The sequence below is a fragment of the Danio rerio genome, chromosome 20 (genome assembly GCF_052040795.2).
Source record: "Danio rerio strain M-AB ecotype USA chromosome 20, GRCz13ab, whole genome shotgun sequence".
Lineage (NCBI taxonomy): Eukaryota > Metazoa > Chordata > Actinopteri > Cypriniformes > Danionidae > Danio > Danio rerio.
In genome coordinates this window covers 34,318,434-34,341,993 of record NC_141040.1, presented here as the reverse complement: position 1 = coordinate 34,341,993, position 23,560 = coordinate 34,318,434, and the positions used below count along the sequence as shown (strand labels likewise).

The following is a 23,560-nucleotide window of genomic DNA, read 5'->3' as shown; positions in this document are numbered from 1 at the left end:
TTATACAGAATCTTTTTCTTTAGAATAACAACCAAAAGGATAATAAATTCACATTAGTCTAGAATGATCTAACAAAAGGACATTCCCAAAATATGGAGGACGAAACCTGCAAAAACAATTAATAAATAGATACGCAATTAATTAAATGAGTACATAAATGCATAAATTCTTGCATAAATAAAACATAAATCCATTCATTCATTCATTTACTTTTAGGCTTAGTCCCTTTTTATTAATCCGGGGTCGCCACAGCGGTATGAACCGCCAACTTATTCCAGCACGTTTTTACACAGCGGATGCCCTTCCAGCCGCAACCATCTAGGAAATAAAACATAAATAAATATGCAAATAAATAAATAAATTTACAGTTGAAGTCAGAATTGTTAGCCCCCCTGAATTATTAGCCCCCCTGTTTATTTCCCCCCCCCAATTTCTGTTTAACAGAGAGAAGATTTATTCAACACATTTCTAAACATAATAGTTTTAATAAGTTATTTCTAATAACTGATTTATTTTATCTTTGCCATGATGACAGTAAATGATATTTTACTGGATATTTTTCAAGACACTTCTATACAGCTTAAAGTGACATTTAAATGCTTAACTAGGTTAAGTAGGTTAACTAGGCAGGTTAGAGTAATTTGGCAAGTTATTATACAATGATGGTTTGTTCTGTAGACTATCGGGAAAAATATAGCTTGAAGGAGCTAATAATTTTTATTTTAAAATGTTTTTTTAAACTGTTTTTATTCTAGCCGAAATAAAACAAATACCAAACGTGAGCAACAGATTCAGAAGAAATTTCAAGAGCAAGACCAGTTAAAGTCACGTCTACATTCCTGCAAAAATAAACAAATAAATATTTGAATTATTTGATCAAATGTTTCCTTAGATTTATTTGTAAAGAAAACCGAGGACGTGACAAAACATACGACCATTTAACATAATGAGAAGGTAGTTCCAATAGGAGATAAAGGAGGGATTTGATGTAACTAAATTCGAAATAAAAAGACCTGCTAAACTGATTATGAACAGGCGCTCTCTGCCCTCAGCAGTTCCCGTCATGCAACAGGGCAACGCGCTTTTACCGGCCTCTCGCGAGAGTACGGCCTCTTCCCAGGCCGTCGTTGAAAGAGGTGAGTCTACTGAATGTGCCCAGCTATGTGGATTTAACACAAAAATGTCTAAAATAAGTAACATTCGTCTATTTGTTTAAGCTTTAAATGATGTTTACACAGGGATGCGTTAGATGCGCCTGTGTTAGAGGATGGATGGCTGTATTAGACATAGAAATGTACACATTTAGGATGTGCTAGCAGACGTGTATGTACTACAGTATTGCCATGGCCCATGTGCTGCTCTTGGATGGCTTGGACATGCTAACAAGTAAAATAATGTATACGTAAGGTCTAAATGTATAACTGTTGCGCGCCTGTAATGTATTTTAGTGATTCTGCATTAGTAAGTAAATGCTAGCAGCATGCTAGGAACACTTGGAGTTAGCCAAGACTGCTTAACGACAGCTTTTGAATTACTGAGGACAGATCAAGATAGGATAGTTAAGTCGGAGGTTAATGTTCGGTTTTAACTCTTTTGACAGTTGTTTTTTTTTTTTGCGAATTACTAATAGAAGCGTTTTTCATTGTATAACCTGACAGCGCGCTATTCCTTAAGAATATAGAACTTGAAAGTAAACGAGACTGAAGCTGTCACTTCCTAGGAGTCCTCTTTTTTTTTTTTTTAATAGCTAAGGAAGGTCATTTTGATTTAAGTAACATGATGGAGAGTTTCACTTTGGTGAACTTTTGCTTCAACTTAATTACTGTGACTCTTTGTCATTCTAATCAGTGTATTTGTGTGTTTCAGACACAGGCCATGTTCAGTACCAGCGCGAAAATAGTGAAGCCGAATGGCGAAAAGCCAGATGAGTTTGAGTCTGGCATTTCCCAGGTATCATTTACCAGAATCTCCAGTCTTTCGTGTGTGATCTACAAGCGTCTATAGCCTTTTTTGGAACATTTTTACAGCAAGTTTTGTTTTTTTGCAGGCTCTTCTTGAGCTGGAGATGAACTCTGATTTGAAGGCTCAGCTGAGGGAGCTCCACATCACTGCTGCTAAGGTAAAGATCATGTTTCATCCTCCTTCAGGTTTGTGCAATTGTTATTAAAGTGCCCCATTATACTTATTTAAAGCTTTCTTTTTTGGTAAGTCAATAGAGTATGTTTTTTGCAATAGAATAGAGCACAGGTGTTAAACTCTGTTCCTGGAGGATCATAGCTGTGCACAGTTTAGCTTTAACTCTAAACACACCTGATCAAACAGTTAAGTCTTTCAGACTTGTTTTAAATCTGCAGGTAAATGTATTAAAACAGGGTTGAACCTAAACTGTGCAGGCCTGTGGCCCTCCAGAAACTGACCTTGACATCCCTGGAGTAGAGCATCTAATGTGGAGGGTAAAACATGAATCTCACATTTCTGAGATTCTAAAACTTAGCAATTTCTTTTTACATCTCTTTAACACCTGCTCTTGAGCTTATGCATCCAAATGGAGTACATTCTGCATGCAACCTTTTAAATACTGTTTTAAATGTGCACATGCAGATTCTTTTTTCTGCTTTAGTCCTTTTTTTCATCATTGTTGCGTTAAGTTTAAGTAACTTTTTTTTTTTTTTTTTTTTTTTTTTTTTTTTTTTACTTGCCAATTAAGATGTTTGAGTCATGCATAATGCTTTTGGGCAGATAATGCAGACCATAAGCTGACATTAAGTCGGGGCTCAGTTATAATGATAGTGACAATTGGGGCTCAGTTATAATAATACAGTGACTATTCAGCAAAAGCTGCAATTTTCATGCACATCTTTAATTTTAAAGTCATCTGATTTTTATGAATGTTTTTTTTTTTTTTGTGCTGTGAATTATGGCTTGTAGTAAATGCTGCACCATCTGAAAATAAAGTTAATTTCTAATGGTTACTTAATCCGATTTAATGGCAGCGTGCATGATTTTTGCTTTAGTCGCCCAGCACTAAATTAAATTTGTTACACAAGTTAAACTGGAGTTCCTAACCGCTCATTGGTGTTCTAAACTAGTTCTCTCTAGCAATAGCAACAATTCATTCCATTAAAGGTTTGTAGATGTTTTGAATGGTTGACAGTGTGATTCATGTTAACTTTAAATAGTTTTTTGTCTGTTGGACTCCTGTGACTTGTGTACTGCCTAATCTTGGCAAGGACACTCTTGTAAAAGAGATTTTTAATCTTAATGTGTCTTTCCTGGTAAAATAAAGGGTATAATAAAAATAATAATAATAAAGGAAATATTCACAAGTATAATGGGACACTTTAATTTCAGTATCAAAGTAACAGCTGTTTAAACTGACAGTTAACATATCCAACGTGGACATCCTGTGAGATGCCTCTCATGTGGCTCTGTCCGTGTGGCGTATGGGAGCGTAGCACTTCAGTGTTGTGACGTACAGTCCCGTTCCATGACGTTGGATAGCAAGCTTGTCCCCGGCCTCTGGCTGGTGTGGACTGCGTCCTGTATATTCCTACATCTTCCCAGAGCCCTTTGGGCCATTACTGGGGAGGTAAACCATGCAGTGCACATAACCTTAAATGTAAATTGTCTAACTTGCTGAATTTATGATTGTATGCATTTGTAAGTTAGCTCTACTCCTCTTTCTGTCAGGAAATCGAGGTTGGTGGTAGCAGGAAAGCCATCATCATCTTTGTGCCTGTGCCCCAGCTGAAATCTTTCCAGAAGATCCAGGTGAGGCTTGTGCGTGAGCTGGAGAAGAAATTCAGTGGCAAGCACGTGGTGTTCATTGCACAGGTAAGACTCCTTTCAAAACAATTTATTTATTGATTTTTTTTTTCATGTTGCACTGTTGATGCTAAAACTGTTCCTGGTATTTAATTTTAACTGCTTTAAATCATTTTTATTTTTTTAAATAAAGATTTAACTGGGTTCATTTTTATTCTCTTGTGCTTCAGCACAAAGGCATTAGTCCAATTAAATCCTGTCAATTTTAAAATGTAAATTTATGCCAAATCTGCAAAGCAATAACAGTTTAAGTCTTAGCGATGGAACTAAATGTCTGGCAAATGATTTTTTTTTTTTTTTTTTTTTTTTTTTTTTTTTTTTTTAAATATTTCTTTTTAAAGTGTTTAACTCTGACTCTTAGCATTTAGAATGAATTACTTTATTTTTCCAACGTGGACATCCTGTGAGATGCCTCTCATGTGGCTCTGTCCGTGTGGCGTATGGGAGCGTAGCACTTCGGTGTTGTGACGTACAGTCCCGTTCCATGACGTTGGATAGCAAGCTTGTCCCCGGCCTCTGGCTGGTGTGGACTGCGTCCTGTATATTCCTACATCTTCCCAGAGCCCTTGGGCCATTACTGGGGAGGTAAACCATGCAGTGCACAGCCCCTTTACAGCAGCAGTGTTGCTTGTTTTTAGCAAAAGAGTTAACGTTGACTTGAAAGATAATGGTCTGTTTGATCTTGTCTTTCAGAGAAGAATCCTGCCTAAACCCACAAGGAAAAGCCGCACAAAAAACAAGCAGAAGCGTCCCAGGAGGTAAATGTCGTCTTGTTGCATTTTGGAAGCTGTTTTGCACAGTCAGGGTTAGTAATGCTTGCTCTTTTAATGCGAGTTTGCCTAATAAATTGGTTCTCTTTCAATCCTCGAGCCCCCACCCTGCACATTTTGTATGCCTCTTTGACAAGGATCTATTAAATAATTGATGATCTGAATCCGGTGTTAAGAAAGGGATGCATAAATGGCAGGTCGGAGGCCCCTGTGGATTGATATTGAAAACCCACTGGCTTATTGTGTTCTAAATGACATGTTACCTTGTTGAAAACCAACGTGGACATCCTGTGAGATGCCTCTCATGTGGCTCTGTCCGTGTGGCGTATGGGAGCGTAGCACTTCGGTGTTGTGACGTACAGTCCCGTTCCATGACGTTGGATAACAAGCTTGTCCCCGGTCTCTGGCTGGTGTGGACTGCGTCCTGTATATTCCTACATCTTCCCAGAGCCCTTTGGGCCATTACTGGGGAGGTAAACCATGCAGTGCACAACCAAAACTTGCATCTAGGGAGTTTCACAAGTTAAGCTGCCATGCACTGAGCAGATGAATGGTGATCTCTTAGCTGCCATGCACTGAGCAGATGAATGGTGATCTCTTTCACATAATCTGTTGCTTTTCTTTCAGCCGAACTCTGACTAATGTGCATGACGCTATCCTTGAGGACCTGGTCTTTCCCAGCGAGATTGTTGGTAAAAGGATTCGCGTGAAACTGGACAGCAGCAGGCTCATCAAGGTCCACCTTGACAAGGCACAGCAAAACAACGTTGAACACAAAGTGAGTTTTATCCCCCCACTCCACCCAAAAAGTAAGAAAACCAACGTGGACATCCCGTGAGATGCCTCTCATGTGGCTCTGTCCATGTGGCGTATGGGAGCGTAGCACTTCGGTGTTGTGACGTACAGTCCCGTTCCACGACGTTGGATAGCAAGCTTGTCCCCGGCCTCTGGCTGGTGTGGACTACGTCCTGTATATTCCTACATCTTCCCAGAGCCCTTTGGGCCATTACTGGGGAGGTAAACCATGCAGTGCACACTAAATATTAAACTGGAAGTATTTTCTGCTACACCAAGACCATTTTTATTTAATCTGTGCAGTCATTCTCAGATGGCTTTAATTTTTTTAATGCACTATTAAGTGCATTGATTGCATGCATTAGGTTCGGTGTATATTTTTCAACATATTTTTGTCTTTAAAATAAGTAACTAATTTTTTTGTGTGTTTGGCCTTATTTTAGGTTGAGACATTCGCTGGTGTCTACAAGAAGCTCACAGGAAAGGATGTGATATTTGAATTCCCAGAGTTTCAACTGTAAAGTGCAGATGACAAAATAAATTTGTTTACTGTCACGTCCTCTTGTCTGTTTTCAATTTTTGGAAATATAAAGTTATATTTGTTTATGAACATGAAGACGCTGACCAAACGTAATGATAAGTTGTAATGATTATCTACATATTGTAGATCTACTTTGTAAGGGCGTACTCTCACTATGCTATCTGAACCGTGCCCAGGCCCGTTTCCCGCATCGTTCGAGGTGTGAGTGCTCTGAATCGGGCTCAGGCACGGTTCACTTGGCCTGGCCTGGTTGGAACAGGTGGGCCAGAGCGTGGTTCACTTTGGCTTTGGTGCAGTACGCTTGTGTGTGTGTGGGAGTGCAAAAAGTGCCTGAGCCTGAAACTGAAAGTGAGACGTGGCTTTTTAAGGGGCTGTTTCATGTGGATTAATTAATCATTCTTACTGTTCAATGAATACAAACTGTCATAGTTTATTAAACACCTAAACCCCTGACTGCACGATAGCTTCATCTTCAGCCTCCTTCAAACCTCCTAATTACTGCAGCATGAGGACTTTTGAGCGTCAAAAGAGGCAGATCTGTTCATTTGACTGCGTGTCACTACATCCCAAGCGACTAAAGTAATGTCCACTGTGTGCTGAGCGAGAGGGCTTGCTGGAAAGTGCATTATCGATGACGTTAGAGTTCCCAGGCCCGAATGTAATGTGAGTGGGCCATCAGGGGAGTTGGGAAGGGGGACCATTGTGCTTTGGAATGGTTCAGGGCAACTGTACATAGTGTGAGTATGCCCTAATTAGCTGCACAATTATGTATTTGGGTTTTGTTTACTCTTGCACAATAAAAGCTATAAATAACCCAATGGTGATGGGGGTTCAAAGAGCCATGTGTCATGAGGACACAATGACTGGTAAATTGTTAATTTTTAGTAATTCTCTTATGTCATTTACCCAGATCATAAGACCTGTAATCCACGGCAAATGGTATGAATAAGGGCAGGCCAGCTGGGGTAAAGATTGGTTTTAAATCATTTATATCAGACTCTATATTAATTTATAAATCAATATACTGGAATTAGAGGTAATCAGATAAAAATAAGATGTAAATTCTGCTAGCAGTTACTAGTTGGTTTTTGGACTTGATAGCCTTTAATGCGTGGGTATGTTTTTTTTAATTAAAAAAGAAATTCAAAACGAGTTACAGCTCAACAGAGGGCGCTGCTTTTCTGCAGAGCTGTTTTTGGTAGTAATGTGATATTTTGCTACCATGAAAAAAAGAATACCATGAAACATCTTGCAGAAGTTTTACAAGATCGACAAATTATTCAAATCGTTATTAGAAACAAGCCCTGTTTGAATGATGGAAAAGACAGTTCATTCTGTACCAGGCTATAATAATATTATGACTGGTGTTGATAACGATAAAGGACTTTGCTCTGTTAAACAGTTTGTTTTGGAGTGGGTAGTTAAAGATCATAGTTTGTCAGCCTGTTACATCTCAGATCTTCATCTGGCTGCTTGGGTGCTTATAATATTAAACGAGAGCTGAATTAAAATCAAGCAAGAAAATATTAAATCACTATAATCATGGCAAAACGACAGGTGCAGAAGGAGACCAGGAGTCAACCACATTTCTTACAGTTCAACAACCTCGCGTGCGAAACAGCTGGAGGAAAGGTAAAAAGAAACGTTTAATATCTGTTGCCTTATTTAAGATTTTGGTCGCAGTTTACATTAATGTCCCGTTATTTTACGGGATATTTCATCCAAAAAAAATGGTTTTCATTTACTCGCCTTTGTTTCAACCTGTTTTAATTTATTTTTTGTTTTGTTGAACACGAAGCAAGTCAAGTTACAGGTTATCAGTTTTTCAAATTAACGTCATTTTTGTTCAACAGAACAAAGAAACTCGAGTAAAGAATGAAAAAAAAACTTTCTGGTTGAAGTATCCTTTTAATGTATTTACTAAGAATGAATAATTTATTACATTAGTTAAAAGTAGTTTTAAATAGCCTATTTCTACCCAAAAAAAGTATATTGTCTGTCCCTGAAATAAAAACAAATACAGTGAATTAAAAGTATTTTATTTCTAAAATGAGATGGTTGGTTGATTTCTGGTTGGTTCAGTTCTGTAAAAGAATATGTCATTCATTTGCTTCTCAAATTTCTTTATTAAAAAACACTTTACAAATGTACAAACCCTGTTATTGCCCTTGTCCACAGCCCAATTGAACCTGCAGCTATTAGTTTTAAACTGCTATTTAAAAATAAAAAGACTTCAGAAATAGCAAGTTTAAGTTGTTATCATTTACATCAATTGATTAAAAGCATGACATTATAAATATATTCTACAAATAAATACTACAAGTTTATAATACAAATAAATTTACAATTGGCCATATGTTTCTATCAGTCCTGTCAAATTTGCATTAATGTGTGCAATACACGTTATGACTAGAAAGTAACAATGCGTTCTATCATTGAATTATATGATGTTATGCTTGTTTATGTATTTTTATTATTATTATTTTTGATTACGACAAGCTTAAGTCAGGCCCTGTCTCATTTTTTTATTAGTGGAAATGTACGTTTCTGGTAGAATGTCCCATCCACTGTGAGTTAGCATTAACAAACTTAATTACTGTATTTTCATTTACGCTAACAAAGATGTGTACATAATGTTGGTTATTTATGTGAGTAAATGCATTAATATAATCTTATTGTAAAGTGTTACCAAGATTTAAAATGTGCTGATATTTTTGTCTTTGGTGACTGAAATAAAAAAAGTAGCCTACTAACATTGTCTTTTTTAAAGGTGATATTTGCCACAGATGAATGGTTTGCCCCTGCTAGAAATCTTTTGAAGGTAAAATGCTTATCTAGTAATATTCATGTTTTTAGAGTATTATCTGTCATTAAAATATGTTGTTTACCCGAAGAGAGATCCTCCTGAATTCATAGCCTCTGCATTTACTGAATTCGGGAAATGGATGGATGGCTGGGAAACCAGGAGAAAAAGAATTCCAGGTATTAGTTTCACAAATCAAAGCCGAGTGTTCGCCTCTAAAAGTGTGAAATAGGTCTCTGTGTGTTCCTCATTTCTCTCTAATGAGCTCCAGCTCCACTGAGCCTGAATGAGTTAGAGCAGAATAGCTGCAGGCTAGTTCCTTCTCTCATCCATCCAGCCTCTCTGAACATCTGTACAAAGAACGCATGTAAGAAAGATGTATCGCAATATTAAGACGCTTCCTCGTCTGATCAAGCTTTCAGGGCATGTTTTGTAATCCCAAATAGTGCTCTGTCTGTTCTTACAACTGATTTGGTGATCTCATGAAAGATGTATATGTCTTGCATTTAAAGGTCATGACTGGTGCATTGTGCAGTTAGGAGTTCCAGGAATAATTCATGGATTTGATGTGGACACATCCTTCTTTACAGGGAACTATGCCCCATTTGCCTCCATTCAAGCCACGTGTCTTGGTAGGTATACTGAAGACGGCCTCACAGATTACCTTAAAGGGATAGTCCGACCGAAAAATCACCCCAAAATGTAGCTTTTGCTCACTCAATGCTTCCCAGCCTTTGTAGGGTTTCTTTATTTTGTTAAAAACTAAAGAAGATATTTTGGACAAAGCTGAAATCCCGCAACCATTGGGGACATTCGTGGTCTAAACATCAACCAGAGAAACCCAAATTTCTGTGGACGTTTCTTTTAATTAACCCTAACTTTTATATAAAAAAAGAGTCCCAATTCCATAGGTAAAGTGAAAAACATCACCTTAAGCATTTTCTCCCCCTTTGAAAGCCATTGTAAAGAGAAAAAACTTAACGTGGCTTAATGTACCTTAACAACAAGCAGGGAAAATCTAATTTATATAAAATTTTACTTGTGATTAGGATGTCAAGATGCACAAGCACATTTTTTGACTGCAAGTCTATTATAAATCTATAAAATCTAAATATTATAATCTATTATAAATTAATAATTGATTTTATGAACAGTCTTTTGAATAATGGTTTCCTTTGGTTGTTGTAAAGTTACGTTAAGCCTTTTCTTATTATGGATTTCAATGGGGGAGAAACTGCTTAACATGATGTTGTTCACTTTATCTACTTGGGGCCCATTCTTTCAACAAAAGTTTTAATCACAAGTAAATTTTGACAGAAATTTGGGTTTTTCTGGTCACTGTTAAGGTACGTAAGGTAGGTTTCCTTATAAAAGACTTTTAGGGAGAATGCTTAAAGTGATATTGTACACTTGATATACTAAAATAAAAGCTTGTTTTTTTAAGAAGTAGATTTTTATAGAAACTTGTTTGTCTCTGGATGTTGTTAAGTTAAACCACATTAAGCTCTTATAATAGAATTCAATTGGGATAACGTGACACTGTTCACTTCATCCACAGAATCAGGGCTTGAAAGTATTAGTGTTAATTACAAGTAAAATTTCATAGATTTTTGAAGTGCCCCACTTGTTGAAGTATGTTAAGCCATGTTAAACAATTATAATAAACTTGAATAGGGAAAAACGCATAACGTGATAATTTACACTCACTAAAATTAGAGCTTATTCTTTTGATATCAGAAAGTGTTTGTCATCATGAGTAAAATTTGATAGAAATTAGATATTCCCTGCTTGTTGTTAAACTTCATTAAGCCAGTCTTCCTCAACCATGTTCCAGGAGGACCACCAGCTCTGCACATTTTCAATGTCTATTTAACTAAACATACGTGATTTAGATCATCTGCTCATTAGCACAGACTGAAAGACCTGTAATGGGTTTGACAGACAAAGGAGACATTCAAAACATGCCGTGTGGGTGGACTTCTAGGAACGTGGTTGAGAAACACTGCATTAAGCCATGTTAATCCTTTTCCTTATAATGGACTTCAATGGGGGAGAAAACGCTTAACTTGTTATTTTTCACTTTTTCTATGGAATTGGGACTCATTCTTTTTTTTAAAAGTTAGGGTTGATTATAAGAAAGTTTGACAGAAATTTGGGTTTCTCCTGTAGGGAAAACAAGAAATCAATGGTTACAGGTTTCCAACATTTTTCAAAATATCTTCTTTTGTGTTCGAACAAAAGAAGCAAACTCATATATAAAATAAATTGTGAGTAAATTATGGCACAATTTTTATTTTTACATGAACTATCCCTTTAATTAGATCTAATATATCTCGCATCTAAATTAGATCAGATGCCATCGATCGCTCTTGAAGGAGATCGTACCGGCATGGCAGCTTCACCAAGCCAGTTTGAAGCTGTGGCTCAGGTGTGTTAAATATCATCCAGTGCTCTAGATTTTCATGCATGAAGGCTAGAGTGTGTTTCTGTGGCAGCTGTGCTCAGTCTGAATTTATATTGAACAGCTTAACTCAGACAGCTGGAAGGAAGTTGTCCCGGTGACAAAGCTGAAGGCGGGGTACTCTGACACATGCCACAACTACCTGAGTGTCTCCTACCCACACAGAGTAACCCATATCCGCTTCAACATATATCCAGGTAAAGCACCTTCTGTAGCAATAATCATGTGTGCAATCAAAAAATAAATGAAATCACAAAAACGTGAATGTGATCAATCATGAAAATACAAAATAAAATAAGCCTGTGAGGAGATGCTACAGAAGAGCAGCATCTTAGAGTGCCATTTATTTTGTCTAATGATTTTTTGTTTTTATTCATGTCACTTTAAAACTAGAGCAGCTTCTGTTTTTTTACATAATTAATGTGGTGTTTTATTCGCTTATTTCTCTTACCTTGCCGAAGGTGCATATGGGAGAAGATTTTAGCATGTTTTAACACTATGCTGGCGGTTCATTCCGCTGTGGCGACCCTGGATTAATAAAGGGACTAAGCCGACAAGAAAATGAATGAATGAATTAACACTATGCTTACTTGACATATATTTAGGTTTACATGTTGATGGCATGCTATCATTGTTTTGACATGTACAGTAGTTGACTGTTGCTAACATAAATAATGTCTACCTTGTTAGCATTTTTGTATTGTTTCTAGCTTGTTTAGCATATTAGCTAAACAGGTTGAATGTTGTTGCTAGGACGTTTCTAGTATGTTTCACATTTAGCAAGTTGGTAGCATTAACTCATGGGCAAACGTTTTAGTGGTTTAAGCATTTTGTTATTTTTATCAAAGTCAAAAGTATGATATGTCCAAAAATGTCTGAATTGCAGAAAACAAAATAAAAGACAGTGAATTATTGGTACTTTCATTATTGCTCTCTGCAATTCCACATGGCTGTACAGAACGTGAATTTTTCAAATATAAATTTTTCATTGTTTCTATCATTGTTAGAAACCTCAATAATCAATAGGCTTTTCATTCACCCCACAAAGTTTGTTTCCAAAATATTAACTTTGTTGTTACCAACAATAATCAGCACACAAATTTCAATCAATTTTATTTTGATTCTTTTTTATTTTAAATGTGTTTCCAAATATACAATGAATAAAACTGCAGTAAACTGCAGTGAAAACATAGAGTAAAACACATGACCTCTATCTTCAGTTATTGCTTATCAGAAGGTAGAGCAATTAGTTTTTTGATGGAAAAAGAAAACAAAATTTAGAGATGCGAAATGAACCCCTCATAGCATAGTTTGCTAAGAAGTAGTGAGATTATTTGATAAGACTTCAGTTTTCAGTTCACATTTTCATATTTAATCATGAAAGTTCACAGGACAATTTGTTAATTGTAAGTTCATGCACCTCAGAAGGGGCAGCACTGTGGTGCAGTGGGTAGAACAATCACCTCACAGCAAGAAGGTTGCTGGGTCAGTTGGCATTTCTGTGTGGAGTTTGCATGTTCTCGTTGTGTTGGCATGGGTTTGCTCCAGGTGCTCTGGTTTCCCCCCAAAGTCCAAACATATACGCTATAGGTGAATTGAATAAGCTAAATTGGCCATAGTGTATATGTGTGAATGTAAGAGTGTATGGGTGTTTCCCGGTGTTGGGTTGCAGCTGGATTTTTATTCGCTGCATAAAACTTATGCTGAATAAGTTGGCGGTTCATTCTGGTGTGGTGACCCCTGAGTAATAAAGGGACTAGGCTGAAAAGAAAATGAATGAATGAATGAACCTCAGAAGTCTAATTAGGACTTATTTGGTTGTGGCTTTTATATTTTTTTGTTCACTTGAAATGTCAGTGTGTGTGTGTGCATTTATCGCTAAAGCATTTCTGTGAGTAATTTAATAGTCAAGTGATAAAAATGATTATGGCACAGGGTTTGTGATTCCTTTAGTAATGCATCTACTTGTTTCTTTAGCTTTCTCTCTTTGTTTGGTGTGTTTTGTATTCATGGACTCAGTGGTAGGGATTTTCTTGGTCCAAGTCCGACCCAAAGCCAGATCCAGAGAAAACTGTCACCTTTAACCTCTGGAGCACTCAGCAAGGAAAAACAGAAACACTATTCTTTTACTCTCTGAACACTTCAGTCACTGATGTATGCATTGGCGACTGTTTCACACACATACAACTAAGTGTACTTACAGCTTACATTTTTGGAAACATATGTATCATGGAATGATAAATGTCTCAGAAAACAACACGGTTTGTGTAACTCAATACTAGCATGTATTAGCATGTCTCCAGTATGGTTTGACTTGCTGGAGGTTTTAGGATAAATGCACTGTAATAAGCAATTAATTGACTTTACTTAAAGTTAGTAAACCCATTGCCTTAAAATGAATAAACAAATAAACTATGTGCATGAAAGTCAACTTAACAGTTCCAAGTTACAATGCGTTAATCATGTAACTAATCACATTTTACAATGTCATCTGTATGTTCTGCTGAAAAACCAAACTAAAAAACTACGAACAAACCCCCCCAAAGTAAGAAAACCATGACATGTGGTGACCAGTACTTGGAATTTGTGTTCTAAATCTGATCTATCCAACTGCAGCAGTGAAAACAAACCTAGTGTGCAGTGGCCTGGTTGGGGGTTGTGAGCGCTGTTATTCACATACAATCCCTACTGGTGCCTTGGACTTGAACCTGCGACCTTGTGTTCACAAGTCCAACTCTTTAACTATTTGACCGCAGCTGCCCCAATAGAAACCATCATCAAATTTGTAATTGTCTTAACGGTTATAATGGGAATTATATTGATTTTGATGGAACTATAATAGTCCTGTGGTTCGCTACTGGTATTTTAAAAAGGTTTGCTTTGGTGGCATGTTAAAACCATTAAATATACAAGAAACCATTTAAATAAACTGGTTTTACTGCTTAAAATTAGATAGTTTGTAAGGTTTCTACTGGTATTTGTAATGGAAATCAACGTGATGTCTGTGATATAGTTTCTTTTTTTAGCAAGGAGAGTTCACTGTAAGAAAGCATAGTTCCCTAACCTAAAAAGTAAACTGTTGCCTTATTAGCAACAAGATGACTACTTAATAAAGAAAGTAAACCGGGTGTAAGTTGATTAACTTTTATTATTATGCACATAGTTAATTTACTTTATTTTAAGGAGTTGAGTTTATTTCTATGTTAATACAAATATTACTTTTAAATGTATTTAAATATATTTTATTAGGGGCCTGTTTCATTTATATCGTGTCTAAAAGCTGTGAAGTGCATCGATTCCTTCTGATTTCAAGGCACTTTGTGCTTGTGCTTTTGTGGCGTCTGTTATTTTATTATAAGTAAAATTATTGTGCTGTATGTGTACCTGCAGGCCAGGTTTTGTGACTTCATCAGATGTTCGAGCTCTTGTCAGTGTCTTTAAATGTATTGATTAGTCCTTGCTTTTGCATAGCGGCATGGGACACACTATGAGGAGCGAAAAAGATGGTGAGCCACCCAAAGAGCAAAACCAATTAAAATTTGCATTGGATAGCTGGTTGCTCTATTTTTTTCCATACACTACACTTCACAGCTAACTGAACTGAAAGTTTGACAGATCGCTTATTGAAAGTGAGGACGAGTAGGGTCTGTCTGCAGACTGCAAGAGAAGGTGTAACTTGTAGTAGAAGCGAAACTTGAGATCAGAGATCCTATTGAACAACACAGGATGCCAAAATGAGATGTTGTTGACAAAATGGAGCTCTGCTTAATCGGCTGTGTAGTCCAATGATGTACTTTCCAATCCGTAGTGGACGTTGTAGCATATGCAAACTGTTGATTCTAGAAATTAGAATTATTTGTAGTATTTATTCAATACCCCATTACATTGTGTGTTATTAACATCTTCACCTACTCCACTCCAAAACATACCCCTCACAGTTATTAACCCAGATAGCAAAGAATTCTGGCCTAGATTTGGCATAAATCTGGCACAGTAGGCATTTATCCGGCACTAGCATACAGCATGTGGGCCAAACATGGTCCTGGTTTGGCAGAGGTGGCACGGTCTTTAAGGGGGCACACAATACTTGGGCCTGATGTAAAATGTAGTATTTGGCACAGATGTTATCAATTGATTTGTGTGCCATGTAAGTTTGGCCTATCTTGACCCACATTTAAAATTGTCTTTTTTAATTTTCAAATAAGGAAAAGAAATTCTAACAATCAGGTCGCTTTGAGAAAAAGCACACCCATAGCACACCTAAATCGCAATGATTCATACAGTAGGTTTATTAATGTCATTGTTTTCATGACACAATAACATATCTGGCCCAGTTCAGGCTCAGTTATGGGTTATTAATTTGGCTGAGACTTGGCCCAGATATGGTCTGTGTTTGGCCCTTGTCTGGAAGCTAGACCTGGTCCAGTCATGTACTGTAATTCACTGCGGCATATGAGGCAAAGAAAAGGCTGATTGTGTGGGCCAGAGCTGGGCCAGAAATATTTTGCTATGTGGGAATGTCTTCACTTGCCCCACCCCTAAATCTCACAGAAAGCATGCGCACAATGTCCACTATGTAATATATCTGATTGATCAGACTGCCACAAGGACTTCATTTCTGATTCATAAAGAGAGTCATACAAATCACATAAATAATTCCATTTTCCAAAACTCATGAGAGTGTGTTTCCTGCCTCTAATGACACCTACATTTTCTGAAGTTGTGTGTGACATTTTTGTGAAGTTGTTTGTGATTAGGGTTTTAAACTAGTTTTTAAATTCAGATTGGGAAGCGAATATTACACAAAAAAAAACTAATAATTAATAATAATAATAATAATAATAATAATATACATATATATATATATATATATATATATATATATATATATATATATATATATATATATATATATATATATATATATATATATATATATATATATATATATATATATATATATAGGCTATTCCATATAGTCTATGTCCTGGAAATCTTAAAAAAAAAAACAAAAAAAAAAACTATATATATATATATATATAGTGTGTGATATTTTTGTGAAGTTGTTTGTGATTAGGGTTTTAAACTAGTTTTTAAATTCAGATTGGGAAGCGAATATTACACAACAAAGTGTCAAATATATATATAAAAACTTATATATATATAAAAATATATATAACAAACTTTTTATTAATAAATATTCATAGATTTTATTGTCATGTTTATAAAAAAGCAGCCAACGTAAAAATTATACACTTCAACTTTAAAGATCTGCTCAATGTTGGCAGATGGTGGCATTGCAAGACTAAAGGTTTATGGCATTGGGAAGAAGGACTGGTCCAGTGTGTTTGGTCAAGACTTGGTGGATCTCGTAGCCTTGGTCAATGGTGGCGTATGTGTTGGCTTCAGCGATGCCCACTATGGGCACCCACGCAATATGATTGGTGAGCAATTCCTTTGCACTCAAATTTTAGAAAACATCTCAGAAAGGCATTATATTTTATTACATTTTATTCAACTGAGCCAAGAAAATCATCCACGATGCAGACTGCTTTACAGACAACAATCTATGCTTTCAATCAGGCGTATCATAAAAACTGTTTGGACTGTTTCCCAGACTTCATCTTTAATAACATCCTGAGATGGGACAACCTAAATCCTCTACCCAATAAATTAGTTATGGTCTAGTAGATAACTCTTTGTAGAAGATAATAAAGTAGCATGAGAGATTTTCATGAGGTCTTGATCAGCATTTTGTGATTGTGTAAATGTATGCATTTCTGTAGGTCTGGGAATGGCTGAAAACATGGGTGATGGGTGGGAGACGGCCAGACGTCTTGATCGGCCCAGAGTTTTAAAGGTAAAAGCACTCTTATCATTTTAGGAAACATCACAGAGATCGATTAAACCATCCCATCCTCTTTTGTTTTTCAGGAGGATGAGAACGGCATATTGCAAGTGCCAGGGAGTGAGTGGGCCATTTTCAGATTAGGCCATCCTGGCATTATAAGTAAAATTGAGCTGGACACCAACCATTTTAAAGGTAATAAAACGTTTTATATATTGTACGTATAGTGCTCAGCATAAGTGAGTACAGCCTATTTTGAAAATGAATATCGTCATCCATTTCTCAGTGAATATAGGCAATGTATTTTGGTGCATTTAAACAAAACAGATTTATTTCACAGATATTTATTAAAATAATATTTTAGTCACCAAACATATTTAGAAGTAGAACGATAAAACAATTAAATTTATGAATTCAAAAATAAAAAAATAAAAAATTTAACCCATAATATTTCAACTAAATTAAAAAAACTAATTTCTTTTCTTGTTTTTTCCTCTGTTTTAAATTTGTATTTAATATTTTTTTATTTAAATTTGGATGTACTGGTTTTTGGACCGTTATCGTAAGTTATTTTGTTAGATAAGCTCCAGATTTTGCTTTAATACTGACTAATCTAATGTATATGCACAAATATAATATTGCATAGCTTCATATTAAAATATGAATTTCAAAGATTGATGAGGGGTGTACTCATATGCTGAGCACTTTACAATTATGCTTGGATGTAAACATTCAATTGTGTTAAACATAAGAGACATTTTTTTCAAAAAAGTGCTGACATTTAGAGAATTTTGTGGCAGTAAATATAAAGGTATCAAACGTGCTTATATAATGTACACAATACCAATGTTTTCAGCTCAGAAGGGTTAAGAAATCCACATTTGAGGGAATAACCCTGTTTTTCTACTATAATAAAAATTTGTTATTTTCACCAATTGTCATTTTCTAAATCAACGGTCTAAATATGACAACATTCTTATTTGAAATTTGGAAGAATTTTTTTTGGTAAACAGTAAAACAATTTTTAACATTTTATTTAAACCCACAAATTCAGAGGATCTGAGAATTTTAAAGAGATAAACGACCTGTTAAAAAAACAGCACTTTGGAATCAAGTAAAAGTCTATAGATTTTTGTGTAGAGAATAATTTGTTTCTAGATTTTTACGTATGTGTGCCAACTTTTCTTTTAACTGCAACTGAGGCAGTTTACAGCTTTTTATTTAGAATTAAAATTTGATTTGTCACATACACAGTCATACAGTGTGATATGCAGTGGAATGCCTATACAACCGCCCATAATAACCTTTAAAAAAAACGTAAAAACAAAACTAATATCAATAAGAATCTAAATAATGGAGTATAATAAGAAGTAAAAACACAGAAAATTTAGATATAGAAATAGATGTTATAGCTATAGAAAGTAAGACTAAATATTAAATATTTAAATCTTTAGATATGAAGAATGGACAGTAGCTTATTCTCTTTTTGGCTTGGGACTTCCGGTCTCATCCACTTCTATTCATTTTTAGATGTTAAAAACAGCTCATTTTGCTGCCTCATGTTGAAAATGGACATTTTCTTATTATATTATTCTACTTTGTTCGCATAGTCATGCAAACACTTGTTTGTTGAGCAAGTAGTTTGACCGTTTTCTCGTTTTCTGCTGTTTATTATTCCTAGTCATTTCTCCCATATATAGCCAACTGAATCAGAAGTTCTAAAACGATCGCACAAAGAAGCACACTTCCACACTGTAAAAAATTACTCAAGGGGGTGTTAAATACCACCCAAGAAAATCAGGTAAAGTTTAATTAAGTTTATGAGTTAGCATCTAAAATGCAACATAATGGGTACATTTTACCTACAGTATCTATTTTTTAACAGTAAAAAAATGCAACACTTAAAAAATGAGTAAAGTATACTCTTAAATATTTGCTTTGGTTAATTGAGCATGCGTCAACATCCAGGAGGGAATCGTGGGGTCGCCATTTTCCATGTCATTGCCAACGTGGTGGAACGGCAATTGAATTACAGGTAAGTTTTATTTGACTTGTTGATATATTGAATGCAAATGTTAAGTTGTGGAACGTTAAAATCAACCAGAAGATTATAATTTGCGCGCTTCTCTTTGTTGTCGACACCACAGTGACAGATTCACATTTTAGAATTTGTGGTAAGTCAAATTAGCATTTAAATTTTAATTGCCCAGTACTCGCACCTGCTAATGTGAATAAACATCTATATCACTTAATTATAGTAGTTTTCATCATTGTCAATGTCTGAAATTTATAAACAGCGAAGCTACTCCACTCCAGTGTTTGAACTTGAGGTTATGGTCGTTCTCAAATGATTCATTCATGTTGAATGAATCTTTAATGGCACTCGAGAACAACATGATATACGCTTCACTTGTGTGAATGCTTCAGCAGTTTGAACTTATTTTGGATTCGCGAAGAACGACGTGAAGCAAAAGTGTACTAAATGTAAAATCGACATCCCGTGGCCAGATCCAGAGGAAACACTACCAATCTATACCAGCATCTTCAAAATCGAAAATTGCATTGCAATCACAATATTTATCAGAAAAACCGCAATTAGGTTTTTTTCTCAAAATCGTGTAGCCCTAGTTTCAAGGTATTCAAATGATTACACATAGTTTAATTTTCCTTATTGAACATTATGCTTAAAGAATTACTCCACATTCATAAAAAGGTCACGATAATTTACTCACTCCCATGTAATGTGGGAATCTGCGAACACATCTGTGCTAAGGCAATGGCTAACAGAAAGTGCTCTAATGTATGGGTTACATTTCACAAAGGTTCATGCGGACGGATATGGAGGACCAGAAATTACCTAAGTATAAATAAATAAATGAATAAGTGCAGAAATAAATAAATGTAAAAATACATAAATTAATAAATAAATGCATGTAGAAATACATAAATAAATAAATGTATAAATAGATAAATGTATATATAAATAAATTAATTCAATGATGAAATAAATAAATGTAGAAACACATAAATTAATAATTTTGTGTTAAAGTGTGATTTTTAATTTAGCTATTTTGGTACCATTTGTGTTATGCTACGTTTATTTCTACATTTATTTGTATTTCTATATTTATTTATTTTTACATTTATTTCTGCATTTCTACATTTATTTATTTCTGTGTACATATGTTAATGAGGTAGGCGGTCCTAATCTCTCTCAACGCAAGATTAGTTAAACGTGATCACTATTTTTACGGCTGTAGTACTGTGGATAATACAATCATTGCTAATGATTTAACAGCGAATGCGCCAAGCGACGGCCTTTTGCTTCATTTAAAACATGCTCTCGATGATTTAGTTCAGTTCAGTGCTGAAAAATGCTTTTTTTTTTCTTTTTAACAGGAGAATGAACTTGAAGGCCACACAAATCACATAATGAAATTGGTAGTGATTAAAAACCCCACAGCTGAGGTGGACCCAGTGGATGTGTGTGTCGTCATAGAGGGCAGCAGAGTGCTGAACGGTTGTGGGAACATAACCACAGCATGCACATTACTGATGGGACTTATCTATGCACTCAACCTTCAATATGCCAAAAACCTCAAGTACACTTTTGAAGTGTTCCAGAAACTGTTTTTGGAACTTGATGGAATGAAGCTGCTAAAAAAGATCCAAAGCCTCAGGTGTAAGCTACTGGAATGAGCTGGCTTCATCCAGTAAAGACACTGTTCTATATGTAAATAGTATTGTGTTCCAATTACAGTTTTGTAAAATGTTTTATGACGTTGTGTTGGGGAAAATTTAATGCACTTGTACCTAATTAGTGTTTTTTCAAATGTTTTTCAAAATGTTTAAGAAGTTGCATGCAATGCAAGTTATATGAAGTTGTATTTTCCTAAAAATTGAATCTAAGAGCATTTTTTTGTTTTGGTTTAAAATAAAAGTTGGTGAAATGTTGGCATGGCATTCTGTTGAGGTAAAGGAGATTTTTTTCATTTAGTTTTTTTTTTTTTGTATTTTTTTTATTCTCATTTCAGTGACTCCTTTCATTTGTGTTGCAAGTGTTGCACACGTATCTAAACACTGAAGTTTTAATTTTGGAATGTGTTCAGATGGGTGGAAAACATAATATGGAATGTTTAATGCTTTATGTAATGTATTTCTTCTGAAATTCATGCTAAGGTGTTTTGTACGTACTTTTTGGTAAAAACGTACCTTTATTGTACTTGCATTTTTTTTGTACTTTCATTTTTTTATTACATTTTTAAAATGTTTTTAAAAAATGTTTTGTCAATAAAAAAGCAATTGATGCAATCTCCTGCTTCTGACAATTTTTAAGTAAATTCAACCTTTAATGAAAAAATTATTTTTGATTATTCTTATTGGGTAATAATTAATAATAGTAAATTAGTAGATGGACTGTTGCTTACTAACATAGAGTTCATGTTACTCAATTATTATAAGTAATAATTTATGTAATCTAATGTAAAATATTAGGTAGACCGTACCTAATTTTTTGCAGTTTGTCAGAGCTGTTAAATTGAGGTATTCTTTATATAAATATATAGTTTATAATCTACCCAAACAAAGTAAGTGCAAATTCTTACCTCAGTTTTATTGAGTAGATTCTATAGGTTGTTTTTTACAGTGCACATTGAAGAATAATGTCAATAGAAAACATCTTAGCTACACAAGCAAACATAGAAAACAAAGAAGTGTTTCTAATAAAGTGCCTGGTGCAGAGAGGAAAGAGTGTTTTCTACAGGTGGTTGGACAAGCCAACTAATCTGCATTAAGAACACTTAGATCTACACAATATATGACTAGGGTGTGTGCAAATGTGCATAAATCTGTATGTAACAGAGTGTCTGTTAGCGTCAAATTCAAATTTCTAAAATAAAAAGAAGTCTGAAGATGTATTCCTTGGTATATTGCAAGAAGACTTTGCCAAGACTTTTTTACTCTTGTTTAAAATGTTTTTTTTTTTTTGTTTTTTTTTTTAAACAACCACTGTCCTTAGGCAATTTCCCAGACTCCTGCAGGATTGAGGCTTGTAGTTTGACAGAGGATGAGGAAAACAGCTTCATTCAGAGTCAGTGGAGCTCAGACAGGAGCCCCATGTGGAATATTCTACTTCCTCCTCAAAAAGTAAGAACTGCCTGTCCTGTAACTTCTCTTGACTTTGTCTTCAACTTGACTCATGTCAGTTCTCTGTAATTGTGAAGATGATTTATCTGTTTTAGATGAAGGCCCACCACAGGCATGTGTTTTCTGGGCCATCACTGGTGCATTGTGGGCCTGTGTCTCATGTGCGGATGGTCATTGCTCCTGATGGAGGCATCAGCAGACTCAGAATCTGGGGCCGACCGGTGTCCAGTCATCAGATGATCTCTAAACTGTAACACACAGTTAAAATATCCTCAAGATTCAATGACACTTACTGCTTTATAACAGATTAAAGCATGTAATTGTGTTTTAAAGGGATCATTCACCCAAAAATTCAAATTCTCCTAATTTTTTTAAGCTCCACTTGTTTTAAACACGCTTGAGTTTCTTTTTTTGTTGTTGGACAAAAATGAAGAAGTTAGAAATTGGTAACCATCGACTTCCATATTATGTTTGTTCTACTAGGGATGTCAGTGGCTCTCTACTTTGAATATTCTTCAAAATATCTTCATTTGAGTTCACCAGAATAAAAAAGAAAGTCATAAATGGTTGGAGCAACTTGAGGATGAGTGAATGTTAATTTTTAAGTGAACAGTTCCTTCAATAACATCTCTGGAGACACCATGTTTCAAGATTAAACTTTGCACTTACCTAATAAGCCTTGCTGTGGTACAGTTTGTGAATTTATTGTCACAACACTGTCATAAATGAACAATAAAAGAAAAACCCAACTCACCTTTCCCTGATATATTTTCCACTTTGTTATTTTTTATATAAACATTGTTTTGAAAGTGCAATTTCTACTTTTAATGCAACTTATTATTATTATTATTATTAATTAAATAAATACCCAAAGGGATATTTACATGTCACAGCAGAGCTTTCCATACTATAAGATAAATAAAATAAATTACATATATAAAAAGTCTATAATATTAATACAATTTCATTCATATGGCACACCCCAGTTTCAAACAATGAGTAGACAATGAGTAGACACTAGTCCATATCTACAGTATTAATGCTATTACAGTTATAGTTACAACATAATTCATCTAGTATGACTTTGGTTATACAATCTGATCACAGTTGGTAAAAACAATTTCCCTGAATCGTTCCCTGTAACACCTGTACTGAATTAATCTTGACCTAAAAGAGCTTGCACACGCTTGGACTATCAAAAAGGGGATGACAATTTTGGTTCAACAAGTTGATTGAAGCAGTAATACAGTTTCAAGTTAACCCATTTTTACTGCCTCCATATACAGTGCTTAGCATAATTGAGTACAGCCCATTTTGAAAATGAATATTTTACTCCATTTCTCAGTGAATATAGGCAATGCATTTTAGTGCA

At 35.2% G+C, this 23,560-nt stretch overlaps 2 protein-coding genes, 1 long non-coding RNA gene and 4 other non-coding genes across 8 annotated transcripts; all 7 read left to right on the top strand.

Moving 5' to 3' along the window:
* The first annotated feature begins 1,128 nt into the window (after window positions 1-1,128).
* Window positions 1,129-5,945, top strand: rps7 (ribosomal protein S7). The gene is made up of 7 exons (NM_200752.1): window positions 1,129-1,136; window positions 1,867-1,950; window positions 2,048-2,119; window positions 3,691-3,834; window positions 4,519-4,583; window positions 5,223-5,373; window positions 5,834-5,945. Exons 2-7 carry the CDS (start codon window positions 1,876-1,878, stop codon window positions 5,909-5,911), a joined length of 585 nt encoding a protein of 194 aa, NP_957046.1. The 5' UTR covers window positions 1,129-1,136; window positions 1,867-1,875; the 3' UTR covers window positions 5,912-5,945.
* Window positions 3,391-3,611, top strand: LOC137488757 (small nucleolar RNA SNORA73 family). Its single transcript, XR_015519302.1, has one exon. It is a non-coding gene; the product is annotated as a small nucleolar RNA SNORA73 family (small nucleolar RNA).
* Window positions 4,213-4,432, top strand: LOC137488758 (small nucleolar RNA SNORA73 family). Its single transcript, XR_015519303.1, has one exon. It is a non-coding gene; the product is annotated as a small nucleolar RNA SNORA73 family (small nucleolar RNA).
* On the top strand, window positions 4,870-5,090 carry LOC137488756 (small nucleolar RNA SNORA73 family). The gene has a single exon (XR_015519301.1). It is a non-coding gene; the product is annotated as a small nucleolar RNA SNORA73 family (small nucleolar RNA).
* On the top strand, window positions 5,414-5,634 carry LOC137488755 (small nucleolar RNA SNORA73 family). Its single transcript, XR_015519300.1, has one exon. It is a non-coding gene; the product is annotated as a small nucleolar RNA SNORA73 family (small nucleolar RNA).
* A 579-nt stretch (window positions 5,946-6,524) lies between the features above and the next one.
* allc (allantoicase) lies at window positions 6,525-22,941 on the top strand. Of its 2 annotated transcripts, NM_001002716.2 has the most exon segments (11): window positions 7,413-7,563; window positions 8,702-8,752; window positions 8,826-8,913; window positions 9,247-9,366; window positions 11,083-11,162; window positions 11,260-11,392; window positions 16,484-16,639; window positions 16,982-17,055; window positions 17,130-17,238; window positions 22,061-22,188; window positions 22,284-22,937. In NM_001002716.2, coding segments are annotated over 11 exon segments (1,188 nt in total). In that variant the 5' UTR covers window positions 7,413-7,473; the 3' UTR covers window positions 22,443-22,937.
* On the top strand, window positions 17,595-21,354 carry LOC147832241 (uncharacterized). The gene is made up of 2 exons (XR_015518535.1): window positions 17,595-19,078; window positions 20,443-21,354. It is a non-coding gene; the product is annotated as an uncharacterized LOC147832241 (long non-coding RNA).
* Window positions 22,942-23,560: the final 619 nt, after the last annotated feature.